The sequence below is a fragment of the Salmo salar genome, chromosome ssa04, assembly GCF_905237065.1.
Source record: "Salmo salar chromosome ssa04, Ssal_v3.1, whole genome shotgun sequence".
Lineage (NCBI taxonomy): Eukaryota > Metazoa > Chordata > Actinopteri > Salmoniformes > Salmonidae > Salmo > Salmo salar.
This window is the reverse complement of record NC_059445.1, coordinates 58,802,201-58,824,145: the sequence shown is the minus strand read 5'-3', so window position 1 is coordinate 58,824,145 and position 21,945 is coordinate 58,802,201. Positions and strand designations below refer to the sequence as shown.

At 45.3% G+C, this 21,945-nt stretch overlaps 1 protein-coding gene across 2 annotated transcripts in view; it reads left to right on the top strand.

Moving 5' to 3' along the window:
- The window catches only part of LOC123742473 (protein KIBRA), a 44,885-nt gene that overhangs the window by 8,778 nt on the left and 14,162 nt on the right, over positions 1-21,945 (top strand). For both annotated transcript variants that reach the window (XM_045717134.1, XM_045717135.1), the window contains 13 exons: positions 5,074-5,223; positions 5,454-5,524; positions 9,933-10,175; positions 11,671-11,760; positions 15,907-16,508; positions 18,359-18,479; positions 19,063-19,233; positions 19,475-19,667; positions 19,963-20,100; positions 20,256-20,320; positions 20,655-20,820; positions 21,124-21,291; positions 21,618-21,710. In XM_045717134.1, coding sequence (XP_045573090.1) covers positions 5,074-5,223; positions 5,454-5,524; positions 9,933-10,175; positions 11,671-11,760; positions 15,907-16,508; positions 18,359-18,479; positions 19,063-19,233; positions 19,475-19,667; positions 19,963-20,100; positions 20,256-20,320; positions 20,655-20,820; positions 21,124-21,291; positions 21,618-21,710 — 2,271 coding nt within the window. The remainder of the gene's footprint in view (positions 1-5,073; positions 5,224-5,453; positions 5,525-9,932; positions 10,176-11,670; positions 11,761-15,906; positions 16,509-18,358; positions 18,480-19,062; positions 19,234-19,474; positions 19,668-19,962; positions 20,101-20,255; positions 20,321-20,654; positions 20,821-21,123; positions 21,292-21,617; positions 21,711-21,945) is intronic.

Genomic DNA, 21,945 nt, shown 5'->3' with positions numbered 1-21,945 from the left:
CAGTTATGAAAACTTAGGACACTAAAGAGGCCTTTCTACTGACTTGCAATGTCCGTACTGTGAGACGCCTAAGACAGCGCTACAGGGAGACAGGACGGACAGCTGATCATCCTTGCAGTGGCAGACCACGTGTAACAACACCTGCACAGGATCGGTACATCTAAACAGCACACCTGCCGGACAGGTACAGGATGGCAACAACTGCCTGAGTTACACCAGGAACGCACAATCCCTCAGTCTCTGGTAGACGGGTACTGCAGAGTCTCGTCTCAGTCTTTGGTAGACGGGTACCTCTTCGTCTCACACGGCTCAGTCTTCCCTCCGCTGGGGCATCACCCACCTTCTTTTCCTCTGTCCTCTGCAACCTCTCCGTCTCCCCTCTCATGTCCCTGTGTCCCCTCGGCTGAGTGACAGACCGACGGACATACTCATACATATTCCTGCCATGACTTTGCTGCTCAGTCAATGATTCACCAGCAGGCTGAGACTTAGAAGCTGAGACAGAGGAGTGCGTGGGTGGTGTTCGCCTGCCTACTTCATGCTCCCAACTCCGCTGAGGAAATGTGGGGTGGGACATGTGTGTATATATAAACACACACATGCCCCGTTTTTAATCTTGGCGGCAGCAGCTGTAGAAAACAACAAACGTGTTTGTTAGTAGGGGCTGGGTTGTGTTTAATAATGCATAGCCCCCATGATTCTCTTCCCCCCCACTGGGATGCCTCCCCTCCTCAGCCTTCTGCCGCTGACAGTTCAGTTGTATGCGTGTTGGCTTTGTAGTGTCTGTCTGACTGCAGTGTATGAGTATGTTTACATGATCACAAATAATTTGATATTAAACTGATTGTGGCAGTAGGCTGATAATGGCATTAGTCATGTAAACACCTTACTTTGCTTAATCGGCGTAAGGTCATATTTTAAGTAAGCGTACGCAGATTAAAACACCTGGTTTTCTGAGCAATCTTTCGAATTATTAGGACATTTAAATGCCTTAATCAGCACGTGTTCTAGCACGAACTTCCTCCTTTTGCGCGACCGAAGTGATTTCAGAAGAACTGAAAGTGCATCTTAGAAATTGGTTTCACATATAAACTTTACACTACATGGCCTAAAGTATGCGGACATCCCTTACTGACACGTGTATAAAATTGAGCACACAGCCATGCAATCTCCATAGACAAACAGTGTCAGTAGAATGGCCTGTACTGAAGAGCTCAGTGGCTTTCAACGTGGCATCGTCATAGGATGCCACCTTTCCAACAAGTCATTTGGTCAAATTTATGCCCAGCTAGAGCTGCCCTGGTCAACTGTAAGTGCTGTTATTATGAAGTGGAAACGGCTAGGAGCAGGACCTCCGAGTGGTGAAGCGTAAAAATCTTCTGTCCTCTGCAACACTCCCTACCGAGTTCCAAACTGCATCGGGAAGCAACGTCAGCACAAGAACTGTTCGTCGGGAGCTTCATGAAATGGGTTTCCATGCGGAATGCCAAGTGTCGGCTGGACTTGTGTAAAGCTCGCTGCCATTGGCCTCTGGAGCAGTGGAAATGCGTTCTCTGAAGTGATAATTTACGCTTCACCATCTGCCAGTCAGACGGACGAATCTGGGTTTGGCGGATGCCAGGAGAACACTACCTGGCCCGAATGCGTAGTGCCAACTGTAAAGTTTGGTGGAGGAGGAATAATGGTCTGGGGCTGTTTTTCATGCTTTGGGCTAGGCCCTTAGTTCCAGTGAAGGGAAATCTAGACGATTCTGTGCTTCCAATTTTGTGGCAATAGTTTGGGGAAGGCCCTTTCCTGTTTCAGCATGACAATGCCCCTGTGCACAAAGCGAGGTACATAAAGAAATGGTTTGTCGATCTGTGTGGAAGAACATGACTGGCCTGCACAGAGCCCTGTCCTCAACCCCATCAAACACCTTTGGGATGAAATGGAATTCCGACTGCGAGCCAGGCCTAATCGCCCAACATCAGTGCCCGACCTCACTATGCTTTTGTGGCTGAGTGGAAGCAAGTCCCCACAGCTATGTTCCAACATCTAGTGGAAAGCCTTCCCAGAAGAGTGGAGGCTATTATGCAGCATATGGGGGACCAACTACATATTCACGTCCATGATTTTGGATTGAGATGTTCGTCGAGCAGGTGTCCACATACTTCTGGCGATGTAGTGTATACGTTACCTTCGGAAAGTATTCAGACCCCCTTTCCCACATTTTGTTTACGCCTTATTCTAAAATGGATTTAAATAAATGTTTTTCATCGGCAATCTACACACACTACCCCATAATGACAAAGCAAAAACTGGTTTGTAGAAATCTTTGCAAATGTATAAAGAATAAACATACCTTATTTATATAAGTATTCAGACCCTTTGCTATGAGACTCAAAGTTGAGCTCAGGTGCATCCTGTTTCCATTGATCATCCTTGATGTTTCTACAACTTGATTGGAGTCCACCTGTGCTAAACTCAATTGATTGGGCATGATTTGGAAAGGCACACACCTGTCTATATAAGGTCCCACAGTTGACAGTGCATGTCAGAGCAAAGATCAAGCCATGAAGTCAAAGGAGTTGTCCGTAGAGCTCTGAGACAAGATTGTGTCGAGGCACAGATCTGGGGAAGGGTACCAAAACATGTCTGCAGCGTTGAAGGTCCCCAAGAACACAGTGGCCTCCATCATTCTTAAATGAAAGAAGTTTGGAACCAGAAAGACTCTTCCTAGAGCTGGCCGCATGGCCAAACTGAGCAATCGGGGGAGAAAGGCATTGGTCAGGGAGCTGACCAAGAATCTGATGGTCACTCTGACAGAGTTCTAGAGTTCCTCCTGTGAAGATGGTTGTCCTTCTGGAAGTTTCTCCCATCTCTGCAGCACTCTAGGGTTAGAAGGAGGGGATAGGGTCAAGCGGGCAGGTTGTTGGGCGGCCGGCTGTCACAAGTCGCAAGATTTCATCTGGAGAGAGAGGGGAGCAAGAGGTCAAAGCATAGGGTAGGGCAATGTGAGCAGGACCAGCGGTGTCGTTTGACTTAACAAACGAGGATCGGATGTCGTCAACCTTCTTTTCAAAATGGTTGACAAAGTCATCCGCAGAGAGGGAGGAGGGGGGGGGGGGAGGAGGAATTAGGAGGGAGGAGAAGGTGGCAAAGAGCTTCCTAGGTTGCGAGGTATGTCCGAACTCAGAATCAAACATGCGTCACAAAAAAAACATGTCACTGTGGTAGAACGTTTATTTTGATTGTCTATTTTCTGCATTTATCGAAGTCCCGTAAGGTAGACTGATGAACTTTGTGTTTTATAAATCGATCTGTATGGAACAAAAACGCAACATGCAACAATTTGAACGATTTTACTGAGTTACAGTTCATATAAGGAAATCAGGCAATTGAAATAAATTGCACATGATTGGGCCGGGGTGCAGCCATGGGGTGGGCCTGGGAGGACATAGGCCCACCCACTGGGGAGCCAGGACCTGCCAATCAAAATGAGTTTTTCCCCACAAAAGGGCTTTATTATAGACAGAAATACTCCCTGAGTTTCATCAGCTGTCTGGGTGGCTGGTCTCAGACAATCTTGCAGGTGAAGAAGCCGGCTGTGGAGGTCCTGGGCTGGTGTGGTGGTCTGCGGTTGTGAGGCCGATTGGACTTTATGCCAAATTCTCTAAATGACGGAGGCAGCTTATGGTAGAGAAATTAACATTCAATTCTCTGGCAACAGCTCTAGTGGACATTCCTGCAGTCAGCATGCCAATTGCACGCTCCCTCAACTTGAGTCCTCTGTGGCATTGTGTTGTGTGACAAGTCTGTACATTTTAGAGTGGCCTTTTCTTGTCCCCAGCACAAGGTTCACCTGTGTAATGATCATGCTGTTTAATCAGCTTCTTGATATGCCACACCTGTCAGGTGGCTGGATTATCTTGACAAAGGAGAAATGCTCACTAACAGGGATGTAAACAAATTTGTGCACAACTTTTGTTGAGAAATAAGCTTTTTGTGAGTATGGACAAGTTCTGGGATCTTTAATTTCAGCTCATGAGACTAACACTTTACATGTTGCTTATATTTTTGTTCAGTGTATTATTCTGACCATTCACAATCGAAATCATTGTGCATGTAACTGTACTCTATGAAGCCTGCCCTACTCAGTCAGCATTGTGTCCAAGGGGAGCCTCGGTGGCCGTCTTCTTTGCTCTTTCTACTTGAAGTGTTTACAATGGTCAAGATAAGGTTTATTCCACTCCATGCTTCAGTGCTGAGCCATGTATGATATCTATCAACAACCTTGAAGATCAGCACAGATTTTTATCACAGCACAGATTTAAGTAGGTTACTGTTTTTGGCCACTGTTGCAAAAAGGTTTTACATTTCAAAACACATCTTTATGCAATGTACAGTACTCGTCTACAAGTATCTGCCAAAATATTGAAACGCTTGAGTATTTGGGGGAAACGAAGTATATTGAAAGCAGGTGCTTCCACACAGGTATGGTTCCTGAAATAATTAAGAAATTAACATCCCATCATGCTTAGGGGTCATGTATACAAATCTAGGGCAGGCCATTATTTTGGGTACCATGGTTATGCCCCCATAGCATGACAATGCCCCCATCCACAGGGCACGAGTGGTCACTGAATGGTTTGATAAATATGAAAACGATGTATGCCATGTCAGTCACCAGGCTTCAACCCAATTGAACATTTTGAAGTGGCGACTGAGACATTGTTTTGCACCACCATTAACAAAACACCAAGTTGTGGAAGAATGGTGTCGCATCCCTCCTTGTAGAATCTATACCACGGTGCATTGAAACTGTTCTGGTTCATGGTGGCCCAACACCATATTAAGACACTTTATGTTGGTGTTTCCTTTTAGACAGAGATACAGGTAACTAACTACCTTTCTCATGGATGATGATGATGATGATGATGATGATATGTGTTATAGATTTAAACCATAGGATAGGAGCTTTGTGAATATAAGACACACAACAAAGGACATAAAACATACTATGCCTGATTCCATTTTGATTTCACTATCTCTGATTTTGTTAAGCCTGTATGTGTCGGTCTCCTCTCCCTTTAGAAACTAGCGGTGCTTAAGGATGGCTTCCAGTTGGACTCAGTGGGTTCTCAGTCTGACCTGTGGGGCAGCAGCTCATCCCTGGCCAACTCTGAGCTGTCCATCCCTCGCCTCTACTCCGAAGCCGGATCCCAGACCAACATACCTGCTGAGGTGAGTGGGGGGGTCTGTTCAGTTGGCACGGAAGACAATAGACTGAAATTGTGAGGGAATACCTGGACTTGTCCAATTGGAAATATTTTGTTTTCATTTTCCGTTTCAAAATGTTTTCCTTTGGTGTGCCCTTATGAACAGGAACAAGGTTACAATGCACAGATACTGGTTGCGTACCTAATTGATCAGAATGTAGCTTTGTCAGTCACCTTGATTTTTGTTTGATATAGTTTGTGACCAACACCAACAACTTGGCAGAGAAGGTGCGACTGAGCCTGAAGTATGAAGAAGCAAATAGAAGGTAACTTGTGTAACCCAGAGGACTCATTCCCAACACAACCCATCAGTCTATATATAAACTCAGCAAAAAAGTAACGTGTTCATACTGTCAACTGTGTTTATTTTCAGCAAACTTAACGTGTAAATATTTCTATGAACATAAGATTCAACAACTGAGACATAAACGGAACAAGTTCCACAGACATGTGACTAACAGAAATTGAATAATGTGTCCCTGAACAAAGGGAGGGTCAAAATCAAAAGTAACAGTCAGTATCTGGTGTGGCCACCAGCTGCATTAAGTACTGCAGTGCATCTCCTCATGGACTGCACCAGATTTGCCAGTTCTTGCTGTGAGATGTTACCCCACTTTTCCACCAAGGCACCTGCAAGTTCCCAGACTTTTCTGGGTGGAATGGCCCTAGCCCTCACCCTCCGATCCAACAGGTCCCAGATGTGCTCAATGGTATTGAGATCCGGGCTCTTCGCTGGCCATGGCAGAACACTGACATTCCTGTCTTGCAGGAAATCACGCACCGAATGAGCAGTATGGCTGGTGGCATTGTCATGCTAGAGGGTCATGTCTGGATGAGCCTGCAGGAAGGGTACCACATAAGGGAGGAGGAGGTCTTCCCTGTAACGCACAGCGTTGAGATTGCCTGCAATGACAACAAGCTCACTCCGATGATGCTGTGACACACTGCCCCAGACCATGACGAACCCTCCATCTCCAAATCGTTCCCGCTCCAGAGTACAGGCCTCGGTGTAACGCTCATTCCTTCGACGATGAACGCGAATTCGACCATCACTCCTGGTGAGACAAAACCGCGACTCGTCAGCGACGGTGGGTTTGTGCCCATAGGCGACATTGTTTCCAGTGATGTCTGGTGAGGACCTGCCTTGCAACAGGCCTACAAGCCCTCAGTCCAGCCTATCTCAGCCTATTGCGGACAGTCTGAGCACTGATGGAGGGATTGTGCGTTCCTGGTGTAACTCGGGCAGTTGTTGTTGCCATCCTGTACCTGTCCCGCAGGTGTGATGTTTGGATGTACTGATCCTGTGCAGGTGTTGTTACATGTGGTCTACAACTGCGAGGACGATCAGCTGTCTATCCTGTAGCGCTTTCTTTAGCGTCTCACAGTACGGACATTGCAATTTATTGCCCTGGCCACATTTGCAGTCCTCATGCCTCCTTGCAGCATGCCTAAGGCACGTTCACACAGATGAGCAGGGACCCTGGGCATCTTTCTTTTGGTGTTTTTCAGAGTCAGTAGAAAGGTCTCTTTAGTGTCCTAAGTTTTCATAACTGTTTTTAAAATGTTGATTTTACCTTTTATTTAACCAGGTAGGGCAGTTGAAAACAAGTTCTCATTTACAACTGCAAGCTGGCCAAGATAAAGCAAAACAGTGCGACACAAACAACACTGAATAAACAAACATTCAGTCAATAATACAATAGAAAGGTCTATACAGTATTTGCAAATGAGGTAGGATAAGGGAGGTAAGGCAATAAATAGGCCATAGTGGAGAAATAATTACAATTTAGCAATTAAACACTGGGGTGATGGATGTGCAGAAGATGAATGTGCAAGTAGAGATACTGGGGTGCAAAGGAGCAACAAAAAAAATAACTATGGGGATGAGGTAGTTGGATGGGCTATTTACAGATGGGCTATATACAGGTGCAGTGATCTGTGAGCTGCTCTGACAGCTGGTGCTTAAAGTTAGAGAGGGAGATATGAGTCTCCAGCTTCAGTGATTTTCGCAATTCGTTCCTTTCATTGGCAGCAGAGAACTGGAAGGAAAGGCGGCCAAAGGAGGAATTGGCTTTGGGGGTGACCAGTGAAAGATACCTTCTGGAGCGCGTGCTACGGGTGGGTGCTGCTATGGTGACCAGTGAGCTGAGATAAGGCGGGGCTTTACCTAGCAAAGACTTATAGATGACCTGGAGCCAGTGGGTTTGTCAACAAATATGAAGCGAGGGCCAGCAAACGAGAGCATACAGGTCGCAGTGGTGGGTAGTATATGGGGCTTTGGTGACAAAACGGATGGCACTGTGATGGACTGCATCCAATTTGCTGAGTAGAGTGTTGGAGGCTATTTTGTAAATGACATCGCCGAAGTCGAGGATCGGTAGGATGGTCAGTTTTACGAGGGTATGTTTGGCAGCATGAGTGAAGAATGCTTTGTTGCGAAATAGGACGCCAATTCTAGATTTCATTTTGGATTGGAGATGCTTAATGTGAGTCTGGAAGGAGAGTTTACAATCTAGCCAGACACCTAGGTATTTGTAGTTGGCCACATATTCTTAGTCAGAACCGTCCAGAGTAGTGATGCTGGACGGGCGGGCAGGTGCGGGCAGCGGTCGGTTGAAGAGCATGCATTTAGTTTTACTTGCATTTAAGAGCAGTTGGAGGCCACAGAAGGAGAGTTGTATGGCATTGAAGCTCGTCTGGAGGTTTGTCAACACAGTGTCCAAAGAAGGGCCAATAGCATACAGAATGGTATCGTCTGCGTAGAGGTGGATCAGAGAATCACCAGCAGCAAGAGCGACATCATTGATGTATACAGAGAAAAGAGTCGGCACGAGAGTTGAACCCTGTGGCACCCCCATAGAGACTGCCAGAGGTCCGGACAACAGGCCCTCCGATTTGACACACTGAACTCTGTCAAAGAAGTAGTTGGTGAACCTGGTGAGGCAGTCATTTGAGAAACCAAGGCTGTTGAGTCTGCCAATAAGAATGAGGTGATTGACAAAGTGAAGCCTTGGCCAGGTCGATGAATACAGCTGCACAGTATTGTCTCTTATCGATGGCGATTTTGATGTCGTTTAGGACCTTGAGCGTGACTGAGGTGCACCCATGACCAACTTGGAAACCAGATTGCATAGCGGGAAGGTACGGTGGGATTCGAAATGGTCGGTGATCTGTTTAACTTTGCTTTCGAAGACCTTAGAAAGGCAGGGTAGGATAGATATAGGTCTGTAACAGTTTGGGTCGAGAGAGTCTCCCCCTTTTGAAGAGGGGGATGACCGCGGCAGCTTTCCAATCTTTGGGGATCTCAGACGCTACGAAAGAGAGGTTGAAGAGGCTAGTAATAGGGGTTGCAACAATTGTGGCAGATTTTAGGAAGAGAGGGTCCAGATTTTGCAGCTCTTTCAGAACATCGGCTATCTGGATTTGGGTGAAGGAGAAATTGGGGAGGCTTGGACAAGTTGCTGAGAGGCGGGTGCAGGGCTGTTGACCAGGGTAGGTGTAGCCAGGTGGAAAGCATGGCCAGCTGTAGAAAAATGCTAATTGAAATTCTCGATTATCGTGGATTTATCAGTGGTGACAGTGTTTCCTAGCCTCAGTGCAGTAGGCAGCTGGGAGGAGGTGCTCTTATTCTTCATGGACTTTAGTGTCCCAGAACTTTTTGGAGTTTGTGCTACAGGATGCAAATTTCTGTTAGGAAAGCAAAGGCTAGCCTTTTCAAACTGCCTGTGTATATTGGTTCCTAACTTCCCTGAAAAGTGTGACCTTAATTTGCTACCGTCTGTAAGCTGTTAGTGTCTTAAAGACCGTTCCACAGGTGCATGTTCATTAATTGTTTATTGTTCATTGAACAAGCATTGGAAACAGTGTTTAAACCCTTTACAATGAAGATCTGTGAAGTTATTTGGATTTTTACAAATTTTCTTTGAAAGACAGGGTCCTGAAAAAGGGACGTTTCATTTTTTGCTGAGTTATATTAGGAACAAGTAATTAAAGAGCAGCAGTAAAATAACAATGGCGAGACTATGTACAGAGTCAATGTGTGGGGGCACCGGTTAGTCGAGGTAATGTGTACATGTAGGTAGAGTTATTAAAGTGACAATGCATAGATAATAACAGAGAGGTCCCGTGTGGCACAGTTGGTAGAGCATGGTGTTTGCAATGCCAGGGTTGTGGGTTCGATTCCCATGGGGGACCAGTACGGAGAAAAAAATGAATGAAATGTATGCATTCACTACTGTAAGTCGCTCTGGATAAGAGCGTCTGCTAAATGACTAAAATGAAAAAAAAAAAAAAAAAAAAAAAAGAAGGTAAAAATGAGTAGCAGCGGTGTAAAAGAGGGAGGGGTGGGGGGGGCAATGCAAATAGTCTGGGTAGCCATTTGATTAGCTCATGAGCCCTTATAATGACTTATAATCCTAATAAGTCATATCTCTTTTAAACCTTCCCCCCTCCACACAATTAAATAGAACATAAGTAGCCTTACAAGAAGCCTTGGCTTGTGTGAGCCGGAACAGCTCGTAGGAGCCAGTTTCCTGTTTTTGTAGCATCAGGCAGCTTGATGTACAAGTACACCCCCTGGACTCTAGTCTATTGCAGGGCCTTAGAAAAGGAGAACATATAAATACAACATAATAGAACATTAAATGTACACTCTCTATGCTCTTCCACCTCCAGGATTGCCACCATCGAGGTGCAGATAGCCAAGCTGGACAGTGAGGCATGGCCAGGGCTGCTGGACCCAGAGCGTGACCGCCTCATCCTCATCAATGAGAAGGAGGAGCTACTCAAGGAGCTGCAATACATCAAGCCTTGCAAGAAGGTGCCCAATGACCAGGAGAAGATAGAGACACAGAAGAAAAGGCTTGAGAGAGACCTGCAGGCTGCCAGGGACAACCAGAGCAAGGCCCTGACCGAGAGGTAAGGGGAGAGGATTTATAGCTACTTGGCGGGGTGCAAAGTCGCTGCAAACATTGTGGGCAGCAAACACTAAATTGTTTAATTAGGACAGTGTGAGGCTAAATTGTTTGGGCAGTAAAGGTGCGGGAAACCTTGGTCAGCATGGGGCTTACAGACATATTGAGTGATCACTCCTTCCCTGGGTAAAGTCACGACCAGGGAAAGAGGGATAAATGAGAGGGAACAGAGCTGCACACCAGGAAAGCATCATGGTCACATACAGGAGATGAAATTAGTCACTCTCTTTTCTCAGTTAATTTTTGCCACTTTTTGGAGTTTGTGTTCCATTAGTCTGCACCTTGCAAAAAGAGTGCATATTTTTTTTATTTATACAGCACCTGTTAATGCTAGCGAGGGAACAGATCAGCAGGGCTGTTGCGTGAAGGAGAGAGGAGGCCATTGGAACACCGCTGGAACTAGGCTACAGTATATTCACTAACAGGGAATAGATAGGCAGAGCAAGGCCCACTGCCCTGCTGATAACAACCTACTGTACTTTAACTGCAGTGAAAAGATATGGTGTAAGTAATATGACTGTTAAATACACCCAGAAGGTCTACTCCCTGATGGGGACCTGGTGTTTGACGGGGCCCCTTGGCTCTGGGCCTACAGAGAGCTAAACAAATAGTGTTCATTCTGGTTTCTAACTATGGAAAACACATTTACCTCATTTCAGGGTTCAATCAACATTACTGTCAACCAGGTTGAAAAGCACTGCACTCTATGTTTACAAAATGTTATGTCTGTCAACCCTGTAAGAGTTACTCCAAGACACACAACACACGGTTACCTCTGCTCTTTTTGTTGTGTTGGATGCTTTGATCCGCATAGCCTTTTTTCACGACAATACTGGTTCAAGGTTGTGATTGGATCACAGACCATAGACATTGATAGTGTAGTGTAGAAGCTCCTCCCCCTAGCCTCTTACCTGGAACTAGCCTTCTCTAAGGTCCATACTTACTATTTAGTGGTTGGAAATCTGTGCTCTGGATGAGGTAACCAAGGGGACTACACCAATTAGGCCTCTTTTCTCTCTTTCTCTTCTATTTCTCTCTTACTTTCCCATATATCCGCTTTCCTTCTCTAATTTTCTTTCATTTTATTTTTTATCTCTCACTCTCCCCCACTCATCTCTCTCCCATATGTAACCCGAGTATCACAAACAGGGGATGTAGGGTGGACGTAAAATAGCCTTTTTTAACAAGCTGGTTTAATATCTGAAGTCAGAAGTATCTGCTCGTTGAGGAAGAAAATAACCTTTAGCTCTTAACTGTTTATAATGCTGTAATTACTCTAGTTTGTAAGAACATTGTATTAAGATGTTGTAATTGTATGGTCATGTAGTTGATTGTTTTTTTCTGATTACCCAAGTAGAATAGGGCCTGTTTCTTCTGCTTGCTACTACATTATAATTTTTTTTGACGTAACATTTCTGGTGTTTTGTCTTTTCTATCAGATTGAGATTGCACTGTAAGAGGAACAAGCTGGTGAGAGAGCTCGAGGAGATGGTTCGCCTGGCATCATCATTACACACTCAGCTCAAGAGGTACATTCACTCACCTAAACAACACATTCAGCAACTGTCACCCAGCTGTAACACAGCACTACCACGCTGCCAGTTCAGGAGGCACAATCACTTAAATGTATCGACTTAAAATGTAATCTCCTATTGCACAACTGAATGCGCACATTCCAAATGAAAAATGAGTAAGAAGACCTTGTCTACATGGAGACATGGGCAACATTTTAACCTCTATGGGCTAGGTGGGACATGACCGTCCTACTCTATTCAACAGCCAGTGGAACAGTGTGGCGTGAAATTCAAAAATGCAATAATTTCAATTTTTCAAACATACGACTATTTTACACCATTTTAAAGATAAGACTCTCGTTAATCTAACCACATTGTCCAATTTAAAAAATGCTTTACAGCGAAAGCAAAACATTAGATTATGTTAGGAGAGTATATAGACCAAAATAATCACACAGCCATTTTCCAAGCAAGCATATATGTCACAAAAACCCAAAACACAGCTAAATGAAGCACTAACCTTTGATCTTCATCAGATGACACTCCTAGGACATTATGTTATACAATACATGTATGTTTTGTTCAAGTTCATATTTATATCCAAAAACCGCTTTTTACATTAGCGTGTGATGTTCAGAACATGCATTCCCACCATAAACTTCCCGTGAATTTACTAAATGACTCATCATAAATGTTGACAAAATACATAACAATTATTTTAAGAATTATAGATACAGAACTCCTTTATGCAATCGCTATGTCAGATTTTAAAATAGCTTTTTGGCGAAAGCACATTTTTCAATATTCTGAGTACATAGCTCAGCCATCACGGCTAGCTATTTTGACACCCACCAAGTTCGGAGCACACTGAACTCAGAATTAGTATTTGGAAATATTGTATTACCTTTGCTGATCTTCGTCAGAATGCACTCCCAGGACTGCTATTTCCACAAGAAATGTTGTTTTTGTTCCAAATAATCCATAGTTGCGTCCAAATACCTCCGTTTTGTTCGTGCGTTCAGGTCACTATCCAAAGGGTAACGCGCGAGCGCATTTCGAGACAAAAAAAATTCAAAATGTTCCATTACCGTACTTAGAAGCATGTCAAACGCTGTTTAAAATCCAATTTTTATGGTATTTTTCTCGTAAAATAGCGATAATATTCCAACCGGACAATAGTGTATTCATTCAAAGAGGAAAAGAAAAAACAGCATGCTCGCGTGAATGCGCATATCCAATCTCTTTGTCACCAGGCAGACCACTGAGAAACTGAGCTACTATACTCTGCCCAGAGACAGAAGACTCCTCAATCCGCTTTCTGAAGAGAGCCAATGGAAGCCTAGAAAGTGCAACGTAACCCCACAGATACTGTAGTTTTGATAGAGAATCAAAAGAAGAACTACAAATTCTCAGCAGACCACTTCCTGCTTGGAATTTTATGAGGTTTTTGCCTGCCATATGAGTTCTGTTATCCTCTATGGGCTAGGCGGGACGAATTCGTCCCACCTACGTAACAGCCACTTGAAGCCTGTGGCGCGATTTTCAAAACCTTAAAAATCCTTTTACTTCAATTTCTCAAACATATGACTATTTTACAGCTATTTAAAGACAAGACTCTCGTTAATCTAACCACACTGTCCGATTTCAAAAAGGCTTTACAACGAAAGCAAAACATTAGATTATGTCAGCAGAGTACCAAGCCAGAAATAATCAGACACCCATTTTTCAAGCTAGCATATAATGTCACAAAAACCCAGAAGACAGCTAAATGCAACACTAACCTTTGATGATCTTCATCAGATGACAACCCTAGGACATTATGTTATACAATACATGCATGTTTTGTTCAATCAAGTTCATATTTATATCAAAAAACAGCTTTTTACATTAGCATGTGACGTTCAGAACTAGCATACCCCCCGCAAACTTCCGGGGAATTCGCTAACATTTTACTAAATTACTCACGATAAACGTTCACAAAAAGCATAACAATTATTTTAAGAATTATAGATACAGACCTCCTCTATGCACTCGATATGTCCGATTTTAAAATAGCTTTTTGGTAAAAGCACATTTTGCAATATTCTAAGTACATAGCCCAGGCATCACGGGCTAGCTATTTAGACAGCCGGCAAGTTTAGCACTCATCATAATCATATTTACTATTATAAAAGTTTGATTACCTTTTGTTGTCTTCGTCAGAATGCACTCCCAGGACTGCTACTTCAATAACAAATGTTGGTTTGGTCCAAAATAATCCATCGTTATATCCGAATAGCGGCGTTTTGTTTGTGCGTTCCAGACACTATCCGAAATGGTAAAGAAGTGTCGCGCGCATGGCGCAATTCGTGACAATAAAATTCTAAATATTCCATTACCGTACTTCGAAGCATGTCAACCGCTGTTTAAAATCAATTTTTATGCCATTTTTCTCGTAGAAAAGCGATAATATTCCGACCGGGAATCTCCTTTTCGGCAAACAGAGGAAAAAATCACAAAGACGGGGGCGGTCAGGTCACGCGCGTAAGCCCAGAGTCCCTTGATCGGCCACTTGAGAAAGGAGATAATGTGTTTCAGCCTGGGGCTGGGATGACGACATTCAGGTTTTTCCCGGGCTCTGAGCGCCTATGGACGACGTAGGAAGTGTCACGTTAGAGCAGAGATCCTTAGTAAAAGATAGAGATGGCAAAGAAGTTCCAGAAATGGTCAGACAGGCCACTTCCTGTAAAGGAATCTCTCAGGTTTTGACCTGCCATTTGAGTTCTGTTATACTCACAGACACCATTCAAACAGTTTTAGAAACTTTAGGGTGTTTTCTATCCATATGTAATAAGTATATGCATATTCTAGTTACTGGGTAGGAGTGGTAACCAGATTAAATCGGGTACGTTTTTTATCCAGCCGTGTCAATACTGCCCCCTAGCCCTAACAGGTTAAACTCACAGACACCATTCAAACAGTTTTAAAAACTTCAGTGTTTCCTATCCAAATCTACTAATAACATGCATATTCTCGTTTCTGGGCAAGAGTAGTAACCAGTTTAAATCGGGTACGTTTTTTTTCCGGCCGTGAAAATACTGCACAGTTAACCTGTCTGGGCTAGGGGGGAGGGCTTGGCATTTTAGATTTACCTCACAACCCTGCCTGGTGCCTTGAGCCTACCCACAACCCTTTGAGGGGAAGGAGTGAAACTTCAATCCAGGGCCTTCAAAGGTCTACATTCACCTCATCTTAAAGGAGTGTCTTTAATTTATAGAGCTCCATAAATTCACATAAGATTCTAGACTACAGTATCTTCTGAGTGGCTCGTATGATTCATTCAGTTCTATGAGGGACTGTTGGTCTTAAAAGAGAATGAGAGAGGGATAGGACATTGCGTATTTAACCTTTACTCTAAAAGCTCAAGATGTGTCCTATACTTTAGTCACTGTTTTTGTAAAGTCAATTTGAATTTCAGCTCTGAAACAGGAGTGTGCGTTTCAGAAATGGACTCTGAAACTGAAGCTGTGTTTTATAAGATGTGAAGTCTCTGTAAGAGTCATATATGTATTAAAGCTGTTTTCAAAAGGTGCTCTTCATACTCTCGTTTAATCAAACAAATAACTTCAACAATAGTGTTAGTCTCTTTCTCTCTGTTTTTGTTCTTATCATGCATAATTCATCCTGTTTCTAGCTGATATACATCAAAGGGCTGAGATGCAGAGAAACTCCCCTGTGTCTTTTGTAATGAGCTTGCCAAGCTTTAATTACTATGTTTTCTGTCGAGTAGACACTGCATTTGAAGTTACTGAGGGCCAAAAGATGGGGGAACAGAGGAGAAGAAAAATTTGGTTGGAGTACGCTCCTAGCTCTTCTAACACTGTGGTCCTCTCTCTCCCTCTCCCTTTATCCCCTGTCCACTCCGCTTTTCGCTCCCTCCTCTTTGCTGCCCCCGATTTTCTCACTCTCTCTGCCCTCTTTCTGTATTGTTCTCTCCTCCTCACCATCCTCTCCACTGATTTTCTCTCTTCTCTCCATCTCTCCTCTCTATGCCTTCTTTCTGTCAAATTGTCTTTCCATCCTCCTCCCCATCCAACCCTCTCCTCTCTGCCTCTCTCCTCCCTCCCTCCCCATCCAACTCTCTGCCTCTCTCCTCCCTCCTCCCCATCTCTCTCCCTGCAGTCTTTCGGCCAGCACGTTGTCGTGTTCCTCAGGCAGCAGCCGTGGCTCTCTGACCTCCAGCCGGGGCTCTTTGGCCACCACGTCATCCCTGGGCTCCACCTCCTCCCTGAGCTTCACAGATATCTACCTGGAGCAGCCTGAGCTGGGAGACCCAGACTTCCAGGACAAATTGGACACCCTACTGCAGGGGGGCGGCCCGGGGGTCAGCTACCGGCCCTCCAGCTCCATCACCACCATCCACGAACACGAGGTGGTCGCTGGGGGAGAGAGAGCGGGCGACAAGGGGGGTGTTGTCGGTGGGGGAGCAGAGGCCAGAACCAGGCTACAGGCGCTGAGACTATCAGAGACGCCAAGGTCGATCAGTTCACTGTCGCCGAGGTCTTCGATGTCGTCGCTCTCGCCGCCCTGCTCGCCGCTGGTCACGGACTCTATATTCCTCTCCGGGGAGAGGTTTGCGGGACCAGGGGGTCCAGGTGGGGGGCTGGACATGGAGCTGCATAGCAGGCTGACTGAGCTAGGGCTGGGGCTGGACAAGGAGGAGCAGCAGCACCCTGGAGGGGTGGAGCAGGATGCCACTTCCATAGCTGGAGAGATGTTTAAAGGTATAGTCACTTTCTGTCTATCTGATATCATTTAAGCTCTTTTTTAATGTCAGGAGAGCGAATGTATTACCTGCTACTGTAGACTTGTGTAGTGTTGGTGTATAGTGGACTGTATGGTCCTCATGTCCATTGTGAATTGTAAAGAATGAATATGTTTAAGATCCACACAAAACGCATTACAAGTCATAGAAATATCAGTGTCAGCAACACACGTAAGATATGAACGTAAATATACACTGAGTGTACAGAACATGCTCTTTCCAAGACAGACTGACCAGGTGAAAGCTATGATTCCTTATTAATGTCACCTATTAAATCCACTTCAATCAGTGTAGATGAAGGGGAGGAGACAGGTTAAAAAATAATAATTTAAGCCTTGAGACAATTGAGACATGTATGTGTACCATTCAGAGGATGAATGGGCAAGACAAAATATTTAAGTGCCTTTGAATGGGGTATAGTAGTAAGTGCCAGGCGCACCAATTTGAGTGTCAAGAACTGCAACTCTGCTGGGTTTTTCACACTCAACAGTTTCCCGTGTGTATCAAGAACGGTCCACCACCCAAAGGACATCCAGCCAACTTGACACAACTGTGGGAAGCATTTGAGTCAACATCCCAGCATCCCTGTTGAACACTTTCGACACCTTGCAGAGTCCATGCCCCGACTAATTGAGACTTCTCTGAGGGCAAAAGGGGGTGCAACTCAATATTAGGAAGGTGTCCCTAATGTTTTGTACACTCCGTGTATATGGGTGCTTCAGTTTACGTCAGGGAGCAGGATATAGGTTTCCTGTAGTAGTAGATGTTTAGTTACATAATGGCAAGCCTGCACAGTGTGACCCAGAGAGAGAGACGGGGCTGTATTAGCCTGCACAGTGTGACCCAGAGAGAGAGACGGGGCTGTATTAGCCTGCACAGTGTGACCCAGAGAGAGAGACGGGGCTGTATTAGCCTGCACAGTGTGACCCAGAGAGAGAGACGGGGCTGTATTAGCCTGCACAGTGTGACCCAGAGAGAGAGACGGGGCTGTATTAGCCTGCACAGTGTGACCCAGAGAGAGAGACGGGGTTGTATTAGCCTGCACAGTGTGACCCAGAGAGAGAGACGGGGCTGTATTAGCCTGCACAGTGTGACCCAGAGAGAGAGACGGGGCTAATATTAGCCTGCACAGTGTGACCCAGAGAGAGAGACGGGGCTGTATTAGCCTGCACAGTGTGACCCAGAGAGAGAGACGGGGCTGTATTAGCCTGCACAGTGTGACCCAGAGAGAGAGACGGGCTGTATTAGCCTGCACAGTGTGACCCAGAGAGAGAGACGGGGCTGTATTAGCCTGCACAGTGTGACCCAGAGAGAGAGACGGGGCTGTATTAGCCTGCACAGTGTGACCCAGAGAGAGGGCTGTATTAGCCTGCACAGTGTGACCCAGAGAGAGGGCTGTATTAGCCTGCACAGTGTGACCCAGAGAGAGGGCTGTATTAGCCTGCACAGTGTGACCCAGAGAGAGGGCTGTATTAGCCTGCACAGTGTGACCCAGAGAGAGGGCTGTATTAGCAGGTGCTTGTGATGTAATGCACACCTCCATTCAAGACGAACTTTATTGGACTGAAAGGTCAGGCTTCCACCTCATCCACAGTAGTAGGTGTGTGTGCACCTCGTGAGGAATTAAAGATTGCACCTGAAACCTGATTGCCAGTGGGGGCACACCGGGGTGAGAGAGAGAGAAGGGGTTAAGTTTCAGCCCTCTGTTAACTGTATGGTTTACTCCAGCTATGCATCTCTGCATGGTTGTGACAAGGTGTTTCTCTACACTCCTCTTCTCCTCCCTGTTTTCCTCTCCTTTTCCCTTAGATGCCATAGTGCACGCCAAAGGGACGGTGGGGGCGGGGCCTAAGAAGACGGGCGTGACGTCAGCAGTGTCTGATGAGTCGGTGGCCGGTGACAGCGGGGTGTACGAGCCCTCAGAGACGAGGTGGGTACTGTAGAAGGCCATTGGGTCAGCTGGAGGAGAGGTGTCTACCTAAGACCATGTTCAGTAGCCTGAACCTTCACAGATAGTAATGAAAGATGGGGCTGTTAATGAAGCACTATCTGATCCTCTTTAGTATTGAACTAATGTTAGGAGGGCGTGCAGTATATTCAGTAATTAAGGTCAAACACGATGTTGTAATTTTTGGGGGATTAGGTCAGGGTACCCAGTAACTTCTATATGTGTATGTAAATGAAGTTATTCAGATTGGAGAGGTATTCATGTATCTATTACTATTAGAAACAGACAAGCTGTCTGCAGTACTATGTTTTGTTTGAACTGTTTGACCCTAGAACCTGAGGGCCATAACTGATGGCAACATACATGTCCCTCTCATAACTTACTGTGGTGTTTGAAGTCTGGTAGCCAGATCTGTTCAGACTGATGTCCCCACTAGAATATCAGTGACATGACTTCAAATGGAAGGTTGGTGGCTAAAGCACAAACCAGGTTTTGCTTCCTGGTACTGTATTTGATAGCAGCTTTGTGGATCTAACCCTAACCCTGTATGTGTCACTTTTCCCAGGTCAGTCCTCCCTGCAGAGCTGCTGCTGGGCTATGAGGAGAGGGGAGGACCACTAGGCTGTGCCCAGGTCAGACTGGGCCTGAAGTACGAGGTGAAAGACAAGCGCTTCACCGTGTTCGTCATGCAGCTCTCCAATTGCAGCATCCTCGTACTGCCACCAGACCACAAAATGTATATAGCAAAGTTGCCTTTCCTCTTTGCTTTAGGAGTGAATGACTGTCATTACTTGGTTATTTGAAACACCTTTTCAATGACTGTGTGCATATGCTGTGTGTGGATGTCTTTGCTCCCACTTCTCATCAATTAGGTTTGTTTGTATTGAAAGTGTACTGTATGTTTCGTCTGTCCTCAACTGTACACGCATCTGTGTGTACATTGTCTCGAGGTGTTTAACTGTGTGTCTCCTCCATAGATACATCCGTGTGGCGGTGCTCCCGTGCTCAGAGTCCACCTGCTGCCTCTTCCGGACACGCGGCTCTCTCCCCCAGGACATTGTGGAGGTCAACGAAGTCTTCGGTGTCCAGATGGCCCACAATGCCCTGCGGCAGAAGACCCTGAGGGTGGACATCTGCCACACCAGCCTGTCTGGCCGTGAGGAGTGTCTTGTGAGTGTAACGACTGTCACTGGTCTGTCACTCATGTCTCAATTCAGCATCAACATAACAAACAGTCCACACCCAGACAGTGCAAACACTTGTACGTGGTGTATTTGCTAAGTGTACATTGTGTTGTCATTGAGTCATATGACAGTGGTTTATTGCTGTTAGTGGATAAGAGCTTTTTGTCCTTCCTAACACTGTACTGTCTCAAGCATGAAGTTGGTTACAACAGTGTGTAACATCCTTCAGTAGACTGCCTTTGAACTCTTGTATGGCTTCCTTCCCCCTGTCCTCTGGGCAGGCTGGTGCTCAGATAAGCCTGGCTGATGTCAACACCTCTGGGGAGAGATTTATCAAGAGCTACAACCTCCTCAGCTACTCCTTCATGCCCCAGATCAATAACAAGGACAAGACTGGGACGGCTCTGCAGTCTGAAAGGGTAACACACACATTCATTCATCATCTATAGCAATGGCCTGCATTTAAAAAGGAAATCGATCTGTTAAGGTGAATCTGTATGGAATTGTTATGAATGTGGAAACATACTGTATCTAATGAATGCATGTAACAGATGAGTAACAATGTGTGTTCCAGAGCTCTGTCCCCACCACAGAGAGAGTAGCAGGCAGTCTGGAGGATGCACCAGAGGAGGATGAATGGTGAGCTCTCCCTTCACTAACAGAACCTATATCCTGTTATTCTCCTCCCCAGTATAACCTCTACAGAGGACAGGCCCTTCTTCCGTACTCGTCACGGTCAATGAGGGAGATCTTGTCTCACACACACTCACCTCCCCCAGTTGAATAATTGTTCCCTCCCTTCCCCCTCTCCCACGGGAATAAGCCCAAGACTTTGAGTGTCGATTTTGAAAGCCCAGAGGCACACTAACCACCCCTCCTCCCCCACAGCCCCTCGCATGTAGAATGGGGAAGGTGAATAACTGACAGGTTGCTCCATCCCTCTGTCGGTCTGATTGTGTTCAACCCTCTACAGGCACAGTGAAGAGCTGGAAGGTGAAGTGTTTGAAGATGAGGAAGATGACCACATAGAGGGGGCTGGACCTCTAGAGGAAGAGGAGGGGCTATATCCTGACAGCAGCCAATGGGAGGGAGAGGAAGTGACAACCAAACCGACTGGAACAGGAATCATGGCTGAGAGGGTAAGTGGAGACTCCATTAACTGTTAGTATTCATATACAGTAGTATTTCTATTTTATTTGATATTTTTGACCTATTTCCAGATGTTCATGGGAAGTATTTGAGTAAAAACATGTGTGTTCATTTGATTCATACTCAACAGTTCTACAAACTCATTGATATGCAGACTAACAAATGTGCTGTATGACTTGACTATGAATGACTTGATCAGAGTTGGAACTGAACATAACAGTACATTTGTAAGCCAAGATTGACTATGTAAAACATAGCCTTCATTGTAAACTGTTCTCCTGCTCCGTCCCCAGGTGAACAAGGAGACCAGTACTGGCCACCACCACCATGTCTCCTCGGTGGTCCGGCCAAAGGAGCGTCGACCCCATCATGTTCCCCAGCAGAATGCCTTCTTCCAGGGCAACACCATCATCCGCTCCAAGACTTTCTCCCCTGGGCCCCAGAGCCAGTACATCTGCCGGGTGAGGGCAGCCGCTCAAGTGCATACAATAAATACATGGACATATGTAGTACATATCTATGCTAGATATACATTTTATATTTGTACATATCTACTCAAAAACACATTGACAAACTTGTTATTTATATAGCCTCTAACTATAGCCTTGTTTTTTGAATGTTATCTGTAAAATGACTGAAATGTTAAATACAGTTCACTTTGACTACTGTTTTCAGTTGTGCTTCGCTTTGGAAAGCATCCCAAACCCAACGGAAGCTGTAGTTCATGCCCTTTTTTTCAACTTTGTTTTCTTTGTTTGTTTTTGCCGTTCTACTGGGTGATGATCAGATCAACCGCAGTGACAGTGACAGCTCCACTCTGTCAAAGAAGTCTCCTTTCGTCAGGAACGCATCAGAGAGACGCAGCATGCGCATGAAGAAGGTAGAAACTACCCACTTAGTATCCATCCCACAAAAGTACATAGGTCAGGCAACAGGTGGCTCGTGGGCCAAAACCGGCTTGCGAGTTTTTATTTAATTTTTTTTAATTTTAAATGGGGTGTGAGGCACCCCAAAGTTTAGTGTGTGGTCAGGATTTTCTTTTTTTGGTTAAAATAAATCCTGTAAAATCACCAGGAATTCAGACAAATTGACCCGCGGCTGAATCTAGTTCCCTT